The sequence below is a fragment of the Mesocricetus auratus genome, unplaced genomic scaffold (genome assembly GCF_017639785.1).
Source record: "Mesocricetus auratus isolate SY011 unplaced genomic scaffold, BCM_Maur_2.0 Super-Scaffold_2245, whole genome shotgun sequence".
Taxonomy (NCBI): domain Eukaryota; kingdom Metazoa; phylum Chordata; class Mammalia; order Rodentia; family Cricetidae; genus Mesocricetus; species Mesocricetus auratus.
The window spans coordinates 42,568,858-42,593,167 of NW_024429180.1; the positions used below are offsets into that span (position 1 = coordinate 42,568,858).

A 24,310-nucleotide genomic window follows, 5' to 3' on the forward strand; every position below is an offset into this window, starting at 1 on the left:
ATTAGAACCCACTGTGAGGTTGCAAAGTCAGTTAGGAATTCACAAGTCACAGCTGTCACCCACTGGGATCTGTACACAGTGTCCATGAGCACAAGCAGTTCTCAGAGAGATTCCTTTAAATGCATTCATGAACGGCATCCAGGAAGGGTTGTTTTTTTAATTGTGGGAAAGGTGAAGGTTGCAGGTTTTCCCACTAGTAATACTAAGCTTGGCTGCCATGACTTGGTGTGACTGCCAAGTATCTTCATTTCATGTACATTTTTCATTTGATAATGGTCAACTAATTCAAGATATGAGAATATTCTGTTCCACAAAAACCTTCCACTCAGCATTATATTCTTCATTATAAAGAATGTGCCCATTAAAACCAAAAAACTCAACTTCACAAAGAGCTTGCTGTGATGGAGCAACTTATAAACCCAGATACTTGGAGTCAGGAGCAAAACCTCTCTTTGAAAATAGCAAGCAGATTCACGCATGTGCATGCATGCACGTGCACGCGCACGCACACACACACACACACACACTCCACCCTCCCCTTCCTCACCTCCCCAGCTCCTATGATTCACAACAGAAATTCCCCCTATAGGTCACTTGTCCCCCAGCTGGTGGTGCTGTGTCAGGAAACTGGAATTGGGTCCCTGCAGGCAGATCTTTGAGGGTCCTACTCCAGGCCAGGTTACAGCCCACTCTCTCTTCCTGCTCCCTGGTCTATCAGCACACTGACAGTCTAAGGCACACACTCCCACCACTATGATCTCCCTGCCAGACTGGACTGAAAACACTCAGAACGGTGAAGCAAAACAAGCCCTCCTTCCTTATGCTATTACTGCTGGGTATTTGGTCAAAGAGACCAAAGAAGCAAATTTTATCTCACTCCAAATTTCTAATCCCCCATCAATAACGGCCTCTTGTGTCGCATTCTGGAAGACTTCAATGTGCACAAAAGAACAGGTGTTCTATCACGAGTGAGATCATATTCCGCCTTACCAATTCTCCCCACTCATACTCTGGACTTCTTATTAGGAGACTAGTGCCCCACCCTGTATGGTGCATGCTCACGTGTACACTAGAACTTGAACCCAGGAACCTGCTAGGAACTACTTTTCCATGAAGCTACACCCCAGTGTCATGTCATTCTTTTTAATGACTACAATGGCTTATTTCATTAGCCTCTTCAATATGTATCATTACTGTTTTCGATTGCTTTTCTGATTTTGAACATACTACAAATAATATTATTGAACTTTGCTCTTTGTGAACACATTTGTGTAGGTGGCACAGAGATCTTTGTGCTCACAAACACATGTGAGGGGAACCTGCAATGTTAAGCACACAGGTTGTTCCTTCAAGAGAAGGAATGGAAAACCTGTTTTCTGGCGAGAAGGCTGAAGCAGAGGTGCCTTCTAGCTTGATGACCTTTGGACAATCTGTGTGACTGGAGATTTTCCAGCACCTGACCATCTTCCAGACCATTCTTAGAATTTGTTTTTCCTATCAAGCTATAGAACATATCTTTATGGACAGTGTCACATGTACTTTACCAAGAGTTTTGATGTAGTCGTGTCTGATCTGTATTTAGCTTACTTTGTTCCTCAGAGACATAGGTATGCCTTGTTGGGCATGCAGGCTTGAGTTATTCACCACAAGAACAATTTTTACCAGGTTGTGCCATGTTTAAATATGCCCAAATAAAAACTTAGCGTCAGACTTCTGAAGTTTGAACCAACATGGGCTACTGGGCCTTCTTGCCTCCCTTGTCTCTCTGCTGCCCGTGAAGGTCAAAGAGATCCGTTTTGGGGGGAAAGAATGTTGGAAATATAACTGTTGAATCCAAATATCCGCTGCCTCCAGTGGCAAAGCTGTCAGCTCATCTCATCCTCCTTATTAACAATGGACATCAGGGAATTCTTTAAAGGCAGATGCTTTATGTATTTGTAAATAAGGAACCCAAGTATATCCCCATAAACTCAATGGTTACTACAAGTTTTTTCTGTATAACTTGATTATTTATAGTCTTTATCTTATATTCTATGAGGCATATGAGAGAACATTTAATAGCTTATGCAATAAGTTTTAAGAAATAATATGCTTCATTATAATATTTATAAACTATTATTTTAGTTGATTATCAGCGTCTAAGACAACACCCCCCCAAAAAGCTATAATTCCTCAAAGTATTTCATTTCATGTGCTTTAATCCATATCTTTCTAACTTGCCTTTAGATTGAAAATACTTATGTTAATATGCCAGGGACGCTCCTGTAGTAAAGCCGCCATAATAGCTTTTCTATAGAAAATGAGGTATCTGTAAGTAAGTTACAAGCAGCAACTGACCATGAAGAAACCCTGGTCTTTAGCTGACACTTGAGCACCACTCCCATCATCCAAGCTTTTTCCTCTAGAGCTAGATTAAGACATTTCTAAGAACAAGAACAGTGAACCCTAAATCAAATCTGTCTAGAAAGAATACACAACATCTGTCTTTCACTGACACATGAGATGATCTCTTTCCATCTTTAAAGTCAATTTCACATAACCCTGAGTAATCAGTCACGGGCTGGCGGGTAAGAGCTTGCCTGGTCGATGTAGAAAGCTGTGCCAGCTCTGATCTCCCGGCGCTGTTTGAGGTCAGTTTCGGTGGTGTCTCTTGACAGGGCAATGTATTCTACCTCTCGTTTGGTCAGCTCCTGTAGAACAACACAGAGCAAAATTATTTCAGAGCTAAAATCAAACTGCCAGCCTACAATTTAGAACAACATATTCAACAAAGCCATTGCCTAGAGATGAACATTATAACCATAACTATGAATTAAAAATATTGAGTCTTTGAAAAAATTCAATAAATTGGATACTGAAACATACAAATGCCAAGTACAGTACAGCCTTTAATCCCAGCATTTGAGAAGCAGAGGCAGGTGGATCTCTGTGAATTCAAGGCCAGTTTGGTCTATAAAGGGAGTTCCAGGACAACAAGGGCTACATAGGAGACACTTTCTCAAAACGTCCCCTCAAAACAAAAACAAAACACATATACACATGCACGTGCGCACACACACACATACATATGCATACACATACAAACACACATATGCTCACAATGCACACATACATATTCACATGCACATAAACACATTTGTGCACACAAACATTGCTTGCACACACACTGTGCTCACACACATGCACACACATCCTTAGAGCTTCATTTTTACTGTACTCCATCCTACTTGAGGAATAAGAAAAACTGAATCCTGTAAACCTAAATTTATTCTGTTAAACTCTTTTTCAAATATAATGAATAATTATTGGGCAAGTTTACTACAAGTCATAACAAAGTTCTGTAAGTAATAGTTATATGTTTTTTAAGTGTGGTTTCAACTCATTTATTCCATTGACAATGGCTTAGCAATTGAATACAATGTCATTGTTAGGTACTTTACCAAATGTGAAACAAAGACTAGAAACCAAAAGCTGAAGGAGATGAAGAAGAGCAAGAGGAAGCAACACAAAAGGGGGAGAAGAAAACTATCCAGTCCCCCAAAAACATTATGTGATGGGGGAAGGGAGGACACCCAGAAGCTGTACCATCTCAGCAGCTTACCTACTCAGAAAATCACTAGCCCTAACCTAACAGCTAGGTACACTACCCTTGCTTTTACAACAATGAATTAAGAAGAGTGACATTTTGCAATCAAATAAGGGTATAATAACTTTTACTAGTCATAGAAATTAAGTTTCTTGAGGATAAAGGGAAGAGTTGGCAGATCATGTCATTATGGGAGAAGGAGATTTTCACACAAGGGGATTGTGTTTCCTTGCAACTTATCCCTATCTTACGTTAATGAACAATACTTTATTGGCATTCAGTTCTTTTAAATTTATTTGTTCCAGATTGCCAATTTCCAGTATAACAAAAAGAGGCAAAAGTTTGAAATAGAGAAGATGCATAGTCATAAAGATGTAATAATATCAAATGATATCTTCCTAAATATAAATGAATTGTCTGTCTATGAGGGCCACTTCTGGAATAAAGTAATTTTCCCCTTTTAGCAGACACCTGGTTCCAGAGAACAGCACTAATAACATCATGTCTGCTTCTTTGAGTGGCTAAGTCTAACTCCCCTCCCTAAAAACCCTTTTCATTCCCAGTAATTGGCAAAACTGCATGTGATTTTTCAAAACAGGGTGTGTGTGTGTGTGCGTGTGCGTGTGCGTGTGCGTGTGTGTGTGTGTGTGTTCAATAGGCTGGCCTTGAACTCAGAGCTCCACCTGCCCCTGCCTTCTGAGTGCTGGGATAAGAGGTGTGCACCACCATGCCCAGTGTCTCGTTATCAAACAGCAGCACAGTTTAATCCTAAACTGCACACTGAGGACAGTGCTGCTACTCTGTCCTGACAGCCTCCTTCATCAGCCAAGCACCAGTTTTCTCAGCACTACATCATGAGAACAGGAGGAAACAAGCTCACACTCAGCACCAGAAGAAAGCAGCAGAAGGCAGCTGGGCTGATTTAAATGATCTACAATCTTCCTTAATATGAATTAAGTATCACAGACAGGTAGCAAATTGTCTATCAATTTTTATTTGCTTCAGCAAGCTTGCACACCCAATGTTATCTACTCGGGACATTAACGGCTAAAGGTTCTCATATCCAATGACAACAGCGTTCACAGCCACTTGCAGGGTGGCAGGATAATACTGCACCTCCACACATGCATTTAAACATCAGGGCACTACTGAGTTTTTATACACGTTCGGCTATTTCACATCTATTTTACCTTTTGATGTTTGGTGGAAGCAGTCATGTGACTTCACCCTTGTAGACTTACACCACATTTTTTAACCAAATTCCTATTATACCTTAGCCCCTCATTCCACAATTCTAACAACTTCAAATACTGGCCCCAAAAACAAAATCTCAATGAGACATCACAGTCTTTGAAATGAGTGGGGCAAAAGTCCCTCATTCCTAGACAAGACACTTTTACCATGTCTACTAACTAAGACCAATGCTACAGGGGTAGATTACACCTCACAAATTGATTCTGGGCATGGAGAAAAGATATAAAAGTTATGGGCTAGTGACAGTTCTGTTTTTAATTTGTCTAATTTACTCTAGCATTCCTGCCTCACATACAGAACTTTTGAAGTTCTAAAGTAAATTTGGATCTGGAGAGAGAACTCAACAGTTAACAGCACTCTCTGTTCTTACAGAGGACTAGTTTCACAACCTCCTGTAACTCCAGCTCCAGGAGATCTGATGCAGCCTCTGGCCTCAGGAAACATCTGCATACATGTGCACACACATATGTGTGTACTTGTACATACATACACACTCACACAAAAAATGTTTTTTATAATTATTTCATTTAGAAACAAGCTTATTTTACATATCAATCCCACCATTCCCTCTCCTTCCCATCCTCCCATGTCCCCGAACAACCCCCAGCCCACCCCCACCCACTTCCCAAGGACAGTGAGGACTTCCATAGGGGATCATCAAAGTCTATCACATCATCTAGGGGAGGGCCTAGGCCCTGCTCCGTGTATCTTGGCAGAAATAGTATCCCTCCATGGAAATGGGCTTCCCAAGTCCATTTGTGCAATAGGGATAAATATTGGTTCCACTGTTAGAGGTGCCATAGACTTCCCAGGCCTACTTTCTGACATCCACATTCAGAGGGCTTGGTTGGGACCAATGCCGGTTCCCCAGCTTTACAAATGGGGTCCATGTGCCCTCACTAGGTTAGGTCAACTGTTTCTGTAGGTTTCTCGAGCACAGTCTTGACTGCTTTGCCCATTGCCCCCTCCCAGAAAACCAGGAGTTTGGCTCAGTGTTTAGCTGCGGGTGTCTGCTTCTGCTTCCATCAGCTACTGGATGAAGGCTCTAGGATGGCAATTAAGGTAGTCATCATTCTCATTATAGGGGAAGGCATCAAAGGCAGCCTCTCCACCACTGCCTAGATTCTTAGTTGTGGTCATTTTTGTGGATCTCTGAACATTTCCCTAATGCAAGATTTCTCTTTAAAACTATAATGGCTCCCTCTATTAAGGTATCTCTTTTCTTGATCTCCTCTATTCCTTCCCTGATTCTGTCTTCCTGATCCCTCTTGTTCTCCTCTCCCTCTCTTCTCCCCTTTCTTTTTCCTACCTCCTTCCCCTCTCCCTCTATGCTCCCAATTTGCTCAGAGTTCTTGCTCCTTTCCCCTTCTTTGGGGAACCATGTATTTTTCTCTTAGGGTCCTCCTTATTTCCTAGCTTCTCTGGCATTGTGGATCGTAGGCTGGTAATTCTTTGCTCTATGTCTGTATGTGAGTGAGTACATACCATGTTTGTCTTTCTGTGACTGTTACCTAACTTAGGATGGTTTCCTCTAGTTTCATCCATTGCCTGCGAATTTCAAGATTCCATTGGGTTTTTTTCCACTAAGTAGTATTCCATTGTGTAAATGTACCATACTTTATCCATTCTTCAGCTGAGGGGTATCTATGTTCTGACTATTATAAATAAAGCTGCTATGAACATATGTTCTTGTTGTATGAATGTGGGTCCTTTGGATATATGCCCAAGAGTGGAATTGCTGGATCATGAGGTAGACTGATTCTCATTTTCCTGAGAAACCACCATACTGATTTCCAATGTGGTCACACAAGTTTTCACTCCCACCAGCAATAAGGGGTGTTCCCCTTTCTCCAGAAGAGACAGCCAATGGTATTTTTTATTTTAGCCATTCTGACAGGAGTAAGATGGTATCTCAGAGTTGTTTTGATTTGCATTTCCCTGATGGCTAAGGAGGTAGAACAATTTCTTAAGTGTCTTTCAGCCATTTTAGATTCCTCTATTGACAATTCTCTACCCCACTTTTTAATCAGATTGTTTGGTGTTTTGGTGGCTGGCTTCTTGAGTTCTTTGTATATTTTGGAAATCAGCCCTCTGTCAGATGTGGGGTTGGTTAATATCTTTTCCCATTCTGTGGGTTGCCATTTTGTCTTGTTGACTGAGTCCTTTACCTTACAGAAACTTCTCAGTTTCAGGAGGTACCATTTATTAATTGTTGACCTCAGTGTCTATGCTACTGGAGTTATGTTCAGGAAGTGATCTGCTGTACCAATTCGTTCAAGGGTACCTCCCACTTTCTCTTCTAAGAGATTCAGTGTGACTGGGTTTATGTTGAGGTCTTTGATCCATTTGGACTTTAGTTTTGTGCATGACGATAGACATGGATCTATCTGCAGTCTTCTGCATGCCAATACCCAGTTATGCCAATACCATTTGTTGAAGATGCTTTCTTTTTTCCATTGTATAGTTTTAGCTTCTTTGTCAAAAATCAGGTGTTTGTAGGCATTTGGGTTAATATCAGGGTCTTCAATTCGATTCCATTGGTCTACCTGTCTAATTTTGTGACAATACAAAGCAGTTTTCAGGACTGTAGGTCTATAATAGAGCTTGAAGTTAGGGAGAGTGATGTCTCCAGAAGTTCCTTTATTGTACAGGGTTGTTTTGGCTGTTGAGTATTGTTCTTTCAAGGTCTATGAAGAATTGTGCCGGTATTTTGATGGGGATTGCATTGAATCTGTAGACTGCTTTTGGTAAGATTGCCATTTTTTTACTATGTTGATCCTACCTATCCAACAGCATGGGAGATCTTTCCATTTTCTGGTATATTCTTTAATTTCTTTCTTTAACCACTCTAAGTTCTTGTTGTACAGGTCTTTTACTTATTTGGTTAGCATTACCCCAAGATATTTTATGTTGTTTGTGGCTATTGTAAAGGGCGATGTTTCTCTGGTTTCTTTCTCAGCCCATTTATCGTCTGTATATAGTAGGGCTACTGATTTATTATTTTTTTTAGTTAATCTTGTATCCTGCCACTTTGCTGAATGTGTTCATCAACTATAGGAGTTCCCATGTAGAGTTTTTCAAGTCACTTATGTCATCTGAAAATAGTGAAAGTTTGACTTCTTCCTTCCCAATTTGTATCCCCTTGCTCTCCTTTTGTTGGCTTATTGCTCTAGATAGAACTTCAAGTATAACATTGAAGAGGTATGGAGAAAGTGGACAACCTTGTCTTGTTCATGATTTTAGAGGAATTATGTTGAGTTTCTCTCCATTTAGTTTGATGTTGGCTGTTGGTTTGCTGTATATTGTCTTTATTATGTTTAGATATGTTCCTGTTATCCCTGATCTCTCTAAGACCTTTATCATGAAGGGGTGATGGATTTTATCAAAGGCTTTTTCAGCATCTAATGAGATAATCATATGTTTTTTTTCCAGTGTGTTCATATGGTGGATTACAATGATAGATTTTCGTTTGTTGAACTATCCCTGCATCCCTGGAATGAAGCCTACTTGATCATGGTAGATCATTTTTCTGATGTGTTCTTGGATCCGATTTGCCAGTATTTTATTGAGTATTGTTGCATCAACGTTCATGAGGGAGGTTGATCTGTAGTTCTCTATCTTAATTGTGTCTTTGTGTGGCTTGGGTACCAGGGTAATTGTAGCCTTATAAAAAGAGTTTGGCAGTGATCTTTCTGCTTGTGTGGAACACTTTGAGGAGTACTGGTATTAGCTCTTCTTTGAATTTCTGGTAGAATTCTGCACTGAAACCATCTGGCCCTGTGCTTTTTTTGGCTGGGAGACTTTTAATGACTGCTTCTATTTCATTAGGGATTATAGGTATATTTAAATTGCTTAGTTGTTCTTGATTTAATTTGGGTAAGTGATATCTATCCAGAAAACTGTCCATTTCCTTTAGATTTCTGAATTTTGTGGAGTACAGGTTTTCAAAGTATGCCCTGATGATTCTCTGGATTTCCTCAGTGTCCCTTGTTATGCCCCCCTTTTCATTTCTGATTTTGTTAATCTGCATGCTCTCTCTCTATCTTTGGTTAGTTTGGATAAAGGTTTATCTATCTCGTTGATTTTCTCAATGAACCAACTCTTTGTTTCATTGATTCTTTGTATTGTTTTGTTTCTCCTTTGTTGTTTTCAGCCCTCAATTTGATTATTTCCTGGTGTCTAATTCTCCAGGGTGAGTTTGCTTCTTTTTGTTCTGGAGCTTTCAGTTGTGCTGTTGATTCTCTAGTATGACTATTCTCAGTTTCTTCATGTGGGCACTAAGTGCTACGAGGTTTCCTCATCCCAGTCTTGACCCTCCTACACCTCTGCTTGAGGTGAGTGTGGGGCCCGCTCAGGCCCAACTAACCCCCACCCACCCTTGGAACTTCCTGGGTCCGCTCCCCATGTAGTGGACCTGCCCCAAATAGAGCGAACCACCTGGAGACTGCTCACATTGCTGTCTTGCCCCCTCTAAGCCCTCTGCCTGAGGTGAGTATGTGGTCTACTTAGTCCAAACTCCTGCCATGCTCCCTTGGAACTTCCTGGGTCGGCTCCCCATGTAGGAGACTTGCACCACCAGTGCGGACCCTCCAGAGACTGCCCACATTTCAGTCTTTCAACAAAAATGTTTTTCAAAATAAAAGATCAACTAAATGTGTCACTGAGGTAAAGTATATAAAACAGATTTCAACAGCATAGAAATAAATTCTTCAGCCGGGTGGTGGTGGCACAGGCCTTTAATCCCAGTACTCGGGAGGCAGAGGCAGGCGGATCTCTGTGACTTCGAGGCCAGGCTGGTCCGACAGCCTCCAAAGCAATACAGAGAAACCCTGTCTCGTAAAACCAAAAAAAAAGAAAAGAAAAGAAATCAATTCTTCAAAAAATAAATAACACAAGGAAGTTTTAACAAGGGTTTTTTCCCCCCATTCTACAAAGTTGTCTTCAGAACATAACTTCATCTGAAAATTCATCCTTACCTAAATCAATAGAACTAGAACAATGCCTATGAATACTGACAGGATAACAGAAAGACATTTAAATGCTCTCGAATATTGGCATTGAGATCTGAAGATTTCAATTCACTTGACAGTTCTCAAAGAACTAGTATTATTAAGAGTACACTGTGCCAGAGAGGTGAAATGGAGGTTTCAAGTCTAACTCCATCAACTTCTGGCTAAAGATTGAGTGCATTAGCCAATCTTTGCTTATTTGTTTTCTCATCTATTAAACAGGAGAAAAAGCAGTATGAGGCTATGACATTAAAAATGCCCTCTACCTTGGGATTCCTTTAAAAAAACTACATAACTTCATAATGTCAAAGGAACTGCTTCATGTTTTAAGTTGTGAACCTGAGATGAGGAAAAATTCATAACAAAAAAGTAAAGGCTTGGACTTTGGAAATCAGTATGGAGATTCCTCAGGAAAATGGGAATCAGTCACCACAAGACCCAGCAATTCCACTCTTAGGCATATACCCAAAAGATGCCCATTCAATCAACAAGGATATCTGTTCCACGATGTTCATAACAGCATTATTTGTAATAGCCAGAATCTGAAAGCAACCTAGATGTCCCTCAACTGAAGAATGGATAGATAAAACATGGTACATTTATACAATGGAGTACTACTCAGCAGAAAAAAACAATGGGATCTTGAAATTTGCAGGCAAATGGATGGCACTATAAGAAACCAAAAGACAAAATGGCATGTACTCATTCATATATGGATATTAGACATGGATCAGGGGGGTGTCAGCCTACAATCCCAAGGCCAGTGAGGCTGGGAAACAGGGAGATTCCCAAGAGATATGCATTATATCCCAGAGAAGTGGAAAGAGGCAAAATCTCCTGAGATGATTGGGAACATGGGGGGAGGGGAGAGGGAACCAGGGAAAAGAGAGGGGGATAAGAGGAGGGTAGAAAAAGACATGGGGGAGCAGGAATGTTGAGTAGGGGTAAGAATGGAGGAGACCAGGATAAGAGATATCGTAATAGTTGGAGTCATTATAGCTTTGAGGAGAGAGCTGACACTAGTAAGATTTCCAGAGATCTATAAGGATAACACCAACTGGAAAAGTAATAGCGGAGAGACTACATTAATAGCCCCTACCTGGCCGGGCGGTGGTGGTGCAGGCCTTTAATCCCAGCACTCGGGAGGCAGAGGCAAGTGGATCTCTGTGAGTTCGAGGCCAGACTGGACCGACAGCCTCCAAAACAATACAGAGAAACCCTGTCTCGTAAAACCAAAAAAAAGAAAAAAATAGCCCCTACCTGATGATAAGGTTGATGACTACCTTATATGACATCCTTGAGCCTTCATCCAGTGACTGATAGAAGCAGAAACAGATACTCACAGCTCAACACTGAAATGACCCTCTGGAACCCAGTGACAGAGATGGAGGAGTCAAGACCATGCTGGTGAAACCCACAAAGACAGCTGACTGGACAAGGGGGAGCTCTTGAACCCCAGACTGATGGCTAAGAGACCAACAGGGGACTGATCCAGACTCCATGAATGTAGTTTCAGTGAGGAGGCCTCAAAAATCTCTAGGGCCTTGGGTAGTAGATTAGTGTTCACCTTGGTATACAAATGAACTTTGGGAGCCCATTCCACATGGAGGGATGCTCTCTCAACCTGGACACATGGGGAAGGACCTAGGTCCTGCCCTGGATGAAATGACAGACTCTGGAGATCCTCGCAAGGAGGGCCTCACCCTCCCTGGGGAATGATATGGAGATTGGGCTGGGGTTGGGGGGGTAGGGATGGGGCTGGTGGAGGGAGGGTGAGGGATTGACATTTGAAGCATGCATATTTCTAATGTAAATTTAAAAAATAGTTGAAAAAAAAGCAAGGGCTTAGGAAGGGGGTAGAAGTATCAGGTTCTACAGTCTCAGAGTTTCTGCTTCTATGTGCTCCCTACTCACTGCCTGGATTTATATTTCTTTTCTACTGAAAGTAGAAGGGGCTCTTTGTAGTTAAAGAAAAAAATAATATATATATATATATGTGTGTGTGTGTGTGTGTGTATGTTCTTTCTATATATGACATATCTATGATATACTGTCATGAAAGGTCAATGCACCTAGGCTTCCCAAGTAACCTCTGCTGAGCTCTCTATGAACTAGTCATTGCCTGATGACAGTGCTTATCCTAATGTAGCTAATTCTGATATATTTATAAATTCTTTTCTTTCCTATATTTTATCATATTCTTTATCAAAGTTAAGACCCTTGGGAACCGACAAGAATTGATTGCTCACCAAGTACTGCATAGCAACAGAGCGCCGAAGAGGCCCGGGAGGTCCTATGAGGAAGATATCTTGCCCCAGCAGATCCTTCTGCATTATCCATCTTAGATGCTGGACTATGGACTGAGCTGGAGAGTCTGAAACTTTGAGGAAAAGAAATAAATGAAATGCAAATTTAACTATTGTAGCTTTACTATAAATTTATAACTATATCAATCCCCAAATAATGTAGACCATGTATTGAAAATATGCATTTGGATGGATGGATAGAGTATAAATGCTGGCAAAATTTCAGTTTCATATTAAAATTATTATCAATGCTAAAACAGAAGAAAATATCAAACAGACATCAAAGGGTCATACATTCTACATTTCAAAGCACAGGATAACACTGGTATAATCATCTATAGGTGTCCTTAAAGGAATAAAAGGGCTTTTTGTGGATGAGTGAGGAACTATGTCATTATTTTAGTAGTTTCAAAGCCTAACCTCTTTGTTCCAAAGGGAGATATGGCTAAACGATCCCAGACAAATCATGATCATTACAGACATGAAAAGCTGGAGTCTGCTCTAATCTAAAGTAGCAATGGTTGGAAGACATCCAAAGGAGTCTTATAATTCAAGTCTACTCCTCCACCATTTGATCCATGAGCTTCTCCTAGGAAGATGTAAACAAACGTCTGCTTGCAATAGATAGGGCATCAATAACAGACCACAAGAATAATTCTGTCCAAGTTCAGTTTGGTGAACTAATGAGTACTGACTTCACAGACTGGAGGATGGGTGTAAAGTTACTTACAGGAATGTGAGTGGCCCCCACAACACCAAAAAGTTCCACTCAACAAGAATGACTTCCTCACTAATTTACAGACAGCACTCCAACACTTCATTAACCTCTAACCTCTATACACTCCAGCAGTACACCACATCATCTGGCATAATTATACACATATGGGGCAAGAACAGAGAAAGAAGGACTGGCTGAAATCTCAGGGGAGGGGCCAATTGCCTTTCCTGCCTCTTCCTCCTATGAGAGAACACGCACAGGCCCCAGTGTGGGGATGGTCTCTTGTGGATAGTCACAGATAATCTAAGTGATTACACTCAGGACAGCATAGCACAGAACCATTCTTTTGGGAATAAGACTGCCCCCAAACAAGGCCATTGGGTCTACTATTAATTGAATAAAGCAACACGTTCAACTTCTACATAAGCATTTCCTAAAATGACTACACTGACATAATTAATTTGTGTTTGTTCCCAGGCAAATCACACAGTAAGCTAGTGGGTCCATCAATAAAGTCACAAGAAAATATCTTGTCCTTTTACATCTAGTAATGTAGAAAAGGCCAGGCATGTGGTGCACACCTTTAATCCCAGCAGCAGGAAGGCAGAGGCAGGAGGATCCTGTGAGTTCCAGGCCAGCCAGGGCTATGTGAGGAGATACCATTACAAAAAAAGAAGGAGGAGGAAGAGGGGGGGGAGGAGGAGCTGAAAAGACTTAACATCACTGCTCCAAACAACAGAAGATAGAATGGATAAAATGCACATAATAGTTAATTGTGTAACAATAAAAACTGAAAAAACTATCACAAAAAGTTGAGGATCCTTAACACGAAAACTTGATAAATCTGAAACTGAGTGTCCAAGTCACACCACAGTGGAAAAGTCCACACCAAACCTTGTGTAACAAATCACTGTCAAGATGCAAAGGCACTAAAACTATTGCTTGAACCTATCTTCAAGCTGTATATATTTATGGGGTATATCAAATATAAAAGACCTTCTTCATGCATAGACCTGTCCAACCCCCAAGGGATCTTATTATAATACAAGTAAATGTTTAAAATTTTTAAGTTAAATTCATTTAATGGTTATTTCCAACTATGCCAAACCTTTAAAGATGTATTTGACTATGGGTATGGAACTATCCAACACAGACAGTAGACACTCCTCGTCCTCCAGAATCCTTCAGTAGCTAGTAGTTCAGCAGGGAAGGCATAATAGCTATTCTTAGTTGTCAACTTGACTACATCTGTAATTAACTAAAACCCAAAATTGGGGCACAACTGTAAGGGGTTTCTGCTCAATTTGAAGTGGGAGGATCCACCTGCAATCTAGATCTTTGAGGAAGGAAGACGCATCTTTAATTGAGATCTTTTGAACTGGGAAAACCCACCTCTAATCTGGGCCACACCTTCAGCTTGAAGCGGGTATACAGATGTGGAAGAAGGAAGCTTTTGCTCTTTGCCTGCTTGCTCTTGCCTCACTAGCAAGTTCATTCCTCCACTGGCGTTCGAGACTGCTTTGGGATTCCAGTGTATACTGAAGACGAGCTGAGACATCCAGCCTTCTGGACTGAGCAACTACAGGATTCTTGGACTTTCTGTTCATAGCTAATCATTGTTGGATTACCTGGACCACAGACTGTAAGTTATCCTAATAAATTCTCTTTCTATATATAGAGATTCATTCTATAAGTTCTATCATTCTAGAGAACCCTCATTATTACAAAAGGGTAGGTCCCCATGAAACCCTCACAATCCATGACTGTTTATAGACATGAATTACAGTGTTTGTTTCCCTACACTGCATTTTATACTGAAAGAGATACACATTACATGAAGTCTTTTGATGTGATAAATACTCCATATTCTCATATATTTGTCAAATCACTCAGTGAGGTGAGGTCATGGAAGAACTCAAAGATCCAAGTAATAATTACCTAAACCTAAAGGTATACCACATATCACACACACACACACACACACACACACACACACACACACACACACACACACACACACTCTTACATTCATACACAAACACACAGCATAATATCATTAAGGCAGTCTCTCATCAGAATGGAAGTTAAGAGTTAATCACTGAGAAATACAATTCTCTGACGTTCTTTATCTTGGTGGGTAAGTCAGGGAAGGTTCTGAGCAGACCAGCTGGTTTATCATGTCAATGAAGACATGCTAAACTATCTTTTCATTTCTCCTAAGTAAATGGCCCTGTGTCTGAAAAACCAAGAATTTACCCATGTACAGATGCTGGCTTCTCTTTGGGTCTTACAAGTCCTCTAACACATGTGTGGAGGTTTATCACACCCACAGGGGCAAAACTAGTTTCTGGAGGAGGGCTTGAAAAAAAAAGGTACAATGGTTTGTAGCCTGATAAAAAGACACAGTACACAGACATACCATGTATGGTAGCATTAAGTTTTATATGAGAATGGAGAGGAGTGGTGGGCTGAGGAAGACTATCTTCAGGAAGACAACAGCGATGAATGACCTGGCGAAAGCATGGTTCCTCACGCATCCCTAAATGGGTTGTCTCCATCAAGTCCCTCCCCTCAAAGCTCAAGGAATCCTGTGGAGAGGAAAGAATGGGAGAGCCAGAGGGGAGGGGGGATGCCAAGAAGACAAGGTCCTCTGAGTGAGCATGAGCAAAGCTCATATGAAGTCAGAGACTGAAGCAGCATGCACAGGCCTGCACAGGTCCTCTGTGCTTATGACTTCCAGGCCAGTGAGCCTATGGGAGTATGAATGTGCAGATGAACAGGTCTTGGATTCTTGTCCTTTCTCCTAGGCTCTTTTCCTTCTATCAGTTTCACTTGTCCAACATTGATGTGATATTTTTATCATATTATATTTTATTTTGTTATATTTCTAAATGAATGAATGAATGAAAACCAAGCCACTAGGGTAAAAATTAACAACCGAACTGTCATTAATACATGTTAGAGAGGAAAAATCAGTCTTCTCCAATAGAATGACACTGGGTATATCAACCACTCCAGGGCAGGTCTCGTGTTCAGGAGCAGTTGACCATAAATAATGGACTCAATGGGAGGAAGGAAAGAAGGAAGAAAGGAAAGGAGGGAGGGAGGGAGGGAGGGAGGGAGGGAGGGAGGGAGGGAGGGAGGGAGGGAGGGAGGAAGGAAGGAAGGAAGGAAGGAAGGAAGGAAGGAAGGAAGGAAGGAAGGAAGGAAGGAAGGAAACACGGTTCCTGCTGATGATGGATCTCAGGGGTAGAGTACTATGTAGACTGTATGAGACTTTGGGTTCCTTCCCCAGCCCCACACCTAAACAAACAAAGAACAACAAAATGGGTATAGTAGCCTGTAGCCTGTTCTATATATTTACAATGTATTTTAAATGTCTTGACCTTGGGACTATGTACATTTTCAGGTAACCAATCAATGTGGGGTTTATCCCTTACAAGCTATCATTTTAAACAAGTGCTGAAGTTTAGGAATAATTTATTTATCTTTCTTTAAAAACTAAATTGGAGCAGAATCAAAGCTGTACCTGTAATAAAGCAATGTGTACACCAATGTCCTCCCTTAATTAAGGGAGAAAGGCATGAATTTATTTAAGCTAGAGCGCTGGGAATTTGCATATACTCCTGTGAGTGCTCATGGGAGTATCTTCTACATCAGTGTGATGCCTGTGTGTTGGGGATCACTGGCTTGAGAGGCAACTGGCAACCTCAGCAGCACCTTCATTTACTCTTGGGCACCTTCATTTACTCTTGGGCACCTTCATTTACTCTTGGGCACCTTCATTTACTCTTGGGCACCTTCATTTACTCTTGGGCACCTTCATTTACTCTTGGGCTCCTTCATTTACTCTTGGGCTCTCCAGTGGTCCTTGACACTGACGATGCTGCCTTCACCCCTGCTGGCCAGAAAGCATTTGGAAATGCTTTATGTTCCTGCGAGGTTTCAGGGAGTGAGGGGTGATTTGGGGCACTATCACAGTGATGCTAACTGTAATATCCAAGCCAGTCCATCCTGCACAAGAGACCAATAGCACTCTTACTGAAAAATGTGTGTGTGTGTGTGTGTGTAATTTTTGATTAAGCATTGTTAATAAACATCATTTAATTAACCACAATTAAGCCCTGAGATATACTTGCTCTCAGTCTCCCCAACCTTCTGTAGGATGAAACTTCTAAAGAGGCAAGTTAGCATGAGCAAGCTTTTCCAGTCTTGTACTTACAACAGACATGAGACTGGGCTCTCATCACTCATCTCTAATGCCTGACAGTAGTTAGACACAGCTTCCCAAAGACCATGTTTCCCTACTTTATCCCCCCCATAACAGTACTTTCCCCAATAGCAGGGCTTCATGTGGGAGCTCACACATGTGTAGCCCTAACACCTGAGAGGAGAGGCAGGAGGATGATAAGAGCTCAAAACTAGACTGGCCTCCTTAGTTAATCCCATGCTGGTTAATTCTGGCCAGCAGGGGTGAAGGCAGCATCGTCAGTGTCAAGAACCACTGGAGAGCCCAAGAGTAAATGAAGGTGCCCAAGAGTAAATGAAGGTGCTGCTGAGGTTGCCAGTTGCCTCTCAAGCCAGTGATCCCCAACACACAGGCATCACACTGATGTAGAAGATACTCCCATGAGCACTCACAGGAGTATATGCAAATTCCCAGGGTCTATTTTCTGTGGTGTGAAACTCTGTGTCAAAATATATAAGCAACAATGGCTACAATTCATTTCTTGCTTATTCTGACCCAAATAAATACACAAGTGACTTTTCTCATTTAGATGTCACAGCAGGTCTAGGCAGCATTATGTAAGGACAGATTTGAGGCACACTGCCTGGGTTCAAATCCCAGTACTGATATCTATTAGCTGTGTAACTTTAATCAAATCATTAAGCTCCCAGTGTCCAGTTTCCCTGCCTATTTAATAGATATAATTGTACTTACAGAGTTGTGAAAATTAAACACACAGATTAAGGGTTTACAAAGTAAATGCTATGCAAGTTCTCACTCCGATTCTGTAAAGAGAAAAATCACCGTTGGAGAGTAGCACCATTTATGTAAGGTTGATTAAGTCAGAGTCAAATTAGACTTAAGCTGTTCAAGTCCAAAGCTTGCATTACAGTCCTCACATCTCACATACCCCACCAGAAGCCGCCCCCTCTGTGTGTGTGTGTGTGTGTGTGTGTGTGTGTGTGTGTGAGCATATGTGCCACAGCATATGTGTGGAGGTCAGCTTGCATGAGTGGGTTCTGAGATTCAAACTCAGGTTGCCCAGCTCAGCAGCAAGCATTTTTACCTACGGAGCCATCTTATCAGCTCCAAAAGCTTTTTGACCCCTTTAGGCTTAAGACTGTCCCTACCACAGGGTTACATCAAATTTAGCATTTACATCAAATGCTGCTCTGGCCATTAGCCCTGTGTCTATTATTTTTATGGCATTAATGATATGTTTCATCCTTTATTAGAATTTGAAAGTCACTGGTATTTTTGTACATTCTGTTGCCATAAAATCCTCACTCTTGCTCTTCATACTTCTAGTGTCGTACATTCTCAAAAGCATTTCTACCTTTAACTGTTTGGGAGGCTGCATCACCCTCTAGACAGCAAGTATTGTGCAGTGTTGTGTGACGCCTGTGGTGTATTTCACATTAATGCTTCAGACCAGCAGTATTTTTAGGACAGCCTCAAGAAAACATGAGTCATACTTAAAAGCATGCTAGAAATAGAAGCAAGATTTAAGGCTGCACATTGCGAACATCTGCAAAATAAACTGCCATGCACAGCATAATATAAACAGGTCCTGTACATGAGAGAAACCCCTAGCTTTGACTCCAGGCACAAGATGCCACTACCTTCCAGGAGTCCACTAAGAACAGCCTGGTGTCAAAACAGTATCACGGGCTTTATCTTACAGTCTAGACTGTCCTTGCCCTGTGAAGATAAAACATCTGGGTCATGTCGGAGTTACATTTCTAACTAAAGACTTATCCAGTATTTTTCTAAAAATAAAATCGTAACTACTTTTGACTACTTTTGCAGCCATATTCAAGAACTTTGCGTAATTTTATTAGGGCACTCTAAATTCCAATTTTTCTCCCCCATGTAGACGCCAATTTATCATCTATGTAAAGATGTAAAAATTAAGTATAGTTCAAATTCCCTCATAATAAATCCTTGACAACTATTGATTTTTTTTTATGGATTCTAAGAAACAATATAATACAGTAAAAAGAAAAGGCATTTGGAGCCAAACAACCCCAGTTGTGGTTATTCATCCTGTCCTCTGCTTCCCTGGACAGATGTTTGAACTATTCTGGGTCTGTTTCCTCACTTTCCAAAGAAAAGTAGTATTTGTCAGCTATGACCACCATGAGCACTACAGCTACCAAGATACCTTGTTTAGTCCCGGTCAGTGTAAAAACCCCGTGTGCAAAAGTCTTTCCTCGCCTGCAAAGTCCTCTCCCTGCTGCTATGCCTAGACAACAAGTAGAGCGCAGATGAGATGGACACAAACAGCCTGCTGAGTTTACACTCAAATTACTTGCTGGACCAAGAGTGCACTCGGAAGAAATTACAGACAGTGGCGCGGAACTGATCCTCAGAGGCTGTGTTAGGTATTTCCTAGTGACATTTCATTTAATTCACAATAATCACCCCCATAAAAATGACACAGAGGACAGCTCAGTGGTTACTATTATTGTTGCTCTTACAGAGCACCGGGAATCAGTTCTCAGCACCCACGTGGAGACTACAAACCATCTGCAACTATAGTTCCACAAGATCTGACACCTCTTCTGACCTTCATGGGCACCAGGCATGCATGCAGTACACACAAACACACATTCCACAATATACATATATAATAATTATTTCATATTACTCTACTGATGGACTCAATGTTTCTAATTCTTGTTCCCATGCAAAACTCTAAAATCTTGAAATATATACATACATACTTTTATATGTGCTGATTTTTCCTCAGTGAATAGAGCTCTCCCAAAAAGAAACTGCTGTGTCAAAAGATATATATTCTGTGTGTGTGTGTGTGTGTGTGTGTATCTATTTATTGCTATGAAGTTTTTCCTAATGTATTCCAGACTAGCCTCAAACTCATTTTTTTTTCCTCTTAGTACTAGGGATTAAATCTAGGGCCCCAAATATTGTACACATTCTACCATTAACCTACAACATTATCCCCACATTTTTAAGAAAATATATTCATTTATTCCTTGAGAATTTCATACAATGTATTTTGATCAAATTCATGCTTACTTCATCCTCCAACTCTTCCCAGACCCACCATTCTTTCCATCCCTTCTCAATTTTGTGATTTTTTTTCTTTTAACTAATAATCCACCAAGCATATATTCATGGGTGTGGGGCTGTCCACGGAAGCATGGCTGACCTGGCAGGAGACTTGAAGAAAACTGACTGTCCCTACTCCAGGAGCCATCAACTGTCAATACCGCCTCAGAAGCTGGAGCTCATGAGCCCCTGGCCCCTCACTCCTCCAGTGGAAGGCTGGCTGGCTTAAACTTGTACAGGTCCTAGGCAGGCAAACATAGCCACTATGCGTTCATGAGTGCAGAAGTTCTGGCAGGTCCAGAAGACACTGGTCTTTTTAATAAGTTTTTAATTAAAATGGAATTATATCAATTTCCCCTTCTTTTTCTCCCTCCAGCCCCACCACTCTCAAACCAATAGCCTCTTTTTCTTTACTATTGTTAAATCATATGTACATGCGTGTGTGCACAAATATATAATCTGTTACATCATATATGTGTGTATGCACAAATAAATAAATTTAACCTGTTACAGCATATGTGTATGTGTGTGCACAAATAAATATATAAATTTAACCTGTTACGGCATATGTGTTATGCACAAATACATAAATACAACCTGATGAGTCCTTTTGTTGCTTGTGTGTATATGGTTTCAATGCTGGCCACTTTGTACTGGATAACCAATAAGGGGGTTCGTCTCTGGAAAAGGATAATTCTCTCTCTCTCTCTCAGCAATCATTTGTTTTCTATGGTTCTTTGTATAGCTGTAGGACCCCACAAAATTCTCCCACTTCTATGGTAGTATGTCTATTGATACTGCCATTTTCCTAGTCTTGTTTCTATGCAGCCATTAACAGAAGGGACTGTTGCACACTTTCTGGTATTCTGGCTGTTATAACCTTTCTGCCCACACTTCCTCAATGTTCTCTGAGTCTGAGATGCAGAAGCTGTAATACAGATAAAGCCACTGGGGCTGGACTCTCCATGATCTATTGATCTCTGCATTGTGTCTGGGTGTGGTTTTCTGTGATGGTCTCCATTTGCTGTAAAGAGAAGTTTCCTTGATGAGGGAGGTAGCTACACTTATCTGTGGGTAAAGGATAAGATGTAGAATGAAACTAGGAATTACGTTGGTCTAATAAAGCAACTATAGGAAATTCTTTTATAAATTCCATGACCTCACTAGCTCCAGAGAGTTGGCTACATTTCTAGTACCAAACAAGATTTCCCTCCTGTTGAATGGACCTAAGACCCACTTAGACCTTCGTCGTCAGTGACAGTAACATATGAGTGTCACTTATTGCACTTTCAGGAATATCTTGCCTATGCTGAGCACTGTTATGGTTCATGGGTGTTGTGGCTGGGTAGGGTAGGGCTATTAATTACTTCCCTCCCATGACAGTTGGCATAGTATCTTTGGTACCATGGAAACAGGACTATAGGAAGAAAGCTTTCAGGTTAGATCCAGCTCAGATCTCTGAGCCCTATTTCCTAAGTGTGTGTTGCAGAAGACACTGTTTTCCTCTAACCTCTGGCCCTTACAATCTTCCCACCTCCTCTTCTAACATGGCCCCTGAGCCTTGGGGCAAAGTGATGCAGACATCCCATTTGTGCTAAGCATTCCACTGAGGCACACTGTGATGGCTTGCTGAGTTTCTGCACTAACCACATCCGCCACCAGATACTCCTCGGATGATGTCTAAGAGCTGTGCTAATCTCTCAACCCCCACCCCCTTTCAATTCTTTATTTTGATGCAGTTTTGAGATAAGTTCCCAGGGTCATCTTTGAATTGTTCTTCAGGCCAGGCAGGACTTGAACTTGGAATCCTCATGCTTCAGTCTCCTAATTAGCTAAGATTACAAGCCTGTATCATCTCTGCCTTCCAAGTAACTGGAATTACAGGCACGCACCACCACACCAAGCATGCTTCTCAGTGTAAACCGGTAAGAACAGATACTCTTCTTCATCTGGAAGTTTGAGGAGTCATCCTTTTACTTTAATAGCAACTGTCATCTCACTCTCCTGAAAAGTCACAGGAACTAATACTGCTGCCAGTGATATACCGGAATGCCATTTCCTGGACACTGTGTACCTGACATGACAGTTTTCAACTCTGGTCAAAGTGATGTATGAAAACTAGCACCTTACAAAGAAACTTGCCACTCGCTGGCTGTCATGAAGGACTAGAACAAACACTGTTCTCCCACCCACTGGCCATTTACTCCTCTTCTGTGTTGTGCCTACTGAAATCCTTGGCTTACTTTCTACTGGTCACATGATGTCTCTCGTCAGTTTGTAGGAACATCTGCATAAGGAGTATCTATATACAAAATATGTAATACTCTTTTACATATATGGGTTATGTATACATTGTTATTTTTAAATTAAGGGTTTTCTATTTGAGTTCATTTTCACATTTAAACATGGTCATTAGCATGGCCAAATTGCCAGGCAGATCCAGAGAAACCCTTTTTAACCTATTACATAGCCAAAAGTTATACATCTCGCGGCAGAGAGCATTGAAGACGTGTCGGTCAAGGAGTACAAAATATCAGGGGGAACAAGTTCAGATATGTTATAAGGCATGCTGACTATATAGTCGATGACAATTAGTCTTAGTCCAGGTTTCTATTGCTATGATGAAAAACAATGACCAAAAGCACCTTGGGAGGAAAGGGTTTATTTAGTTTGCATATCCTGAATCACAATCCATTGTGGGAAACCAAAGCAGGAATTCAAGCTGTGTAGCACCCTGGAGGCAGGAGGCAATGCAGAGGAGTTGTGGTCTTGAACAAATTCCATCCTGAACAGTATTTAAAATTTTAATAAAAGAGTACTTTAGTTTGGCCAAAATGGTGCAACTGTTTTTGTTTTTGTTTTTCTGGAGAATTTCAGGATCAACAGTGAAAGGGAGAGGAGATGAGAGGGGTGGGCTGATGAGTGTAACTAGAATATTATATACATGTATAAAACTGTCAAGGATAAATTAAAGACACATATAAACAAAGAAGATCTTAAACACTGGAGGCCTTGCTCCTTTCCCATTTCCTCAGCCTCTCTGCCGCTGTTAATTAAGAAACTGAGGTGAGACTTCCCCTTTGTGTGACCTTTGTATAAATATAGCTGCCATGATTGTCCTGCAATATTTACAAAAATCACATTGTTTCTCCATGTTATTCTGGCATTTGTGACACTGATTAATTTCTCAAGCCTCTGAATTATTTATAAACTAAAGGGGAAGTCTCCAATCCTGTGATCCATTTTGAAAGCATAATGTGTATGCAATTCTTACAGGAACCCTTTGGAGCCCAATTGCCTTAATAAAAGTTTGGTGTGTCCAGTGGCCTTAAAGAACCTCCACTATCATTGTCTAGGTGGCAACAAGATTATGGAAGGAACCAGGATTACCTCAGTGGTGGGTTTAAAGTTATTTCTTGAAAACCTGTTACCTGGGGAGCAATACCTCAAAGGCTCTGGGAGACATATTTCCTTTGATACAAAATATTTTAACTTCAAGCACAAAATATATGAGAGTATCTTTAAAAAAAAGCTGCTGGCTTCATCTAAGCCTTGAGATTCAGTTTTCACACAAAACAGCAAAAGGGCTTCAATTACTCACTCCAACACTTTCAGGTGACAGTCGGGGACTAAGATGCCATAGGGAAGATATAATGGAAAAGGCAGGAGCTGTCAGGACCAGGACCTCGATAATAAAACACGGAAGAGCAATCCCACTCCTGTGTGTATGGTGTGCAGGCCCCAGGCTAGCCGCTGAACTGAAACATGTCCCATGGTGCACCACACTGTGAAGACAGAGACTTGACGCAGGTGAGGAGTCACCAAGTGTCTGCAGGGGCAAGCATGCATTGTCTCTGCGGTGGCGAAACAAACAACTTCACTGTGAGAGGATAACCCTACTCTCGTGCAGTCTGCCAGGGAATGTTAGGCTCCTGGCTAAGGGTGCTCTTGTCCGTGTCACCTGGCAGTAGCAGGGCTTTTGTCACTGTGGTACACTGGGCCTCTCCTTCTTCCTTCTGTGTGTTGATTCCCAGCGCTCTAAAATTCTGGGAAGGACAGAGATGAAGAGCTAAGTCAGCACTTCGTTTTAGCATCTTTCATACTACTTAGTTCCAAATGAAGCCTCCAGTATCT

At 41.2% G+C, this 24,310-nt stretch overlaps 1 protein-coding gene across 2 annotated transcripts in view; it reads right to left on the bottom strand.

The window, feature by feature from the left end:
* Vwa8 (von Willebrand factor A domain containing 8) overlaps positions 1-24,310 on the bottom strand; it is a 347,144-nt gene that overhangs the window by 280,515 nt on the left and 42,319 nt on the right. For both annotated transcript variants that reach the window (XM_040756735.1, XM_040756796.1), the window contains exons 3-4: positions 12,099-12,229; positions 2,580-2,690 (exon numbers count right to left, since the gene is read on the bottom strand). In XM_040756735.1, the coding sequence (XP_040612669.1) occupies positions 2,580-2,690; positions 12,099-12,229 (242 nt within the window). The remainder of the gene's footprint in view (positions 1-2,579; positions 2,691-12,098; positions 12,230-24,310) is intronic.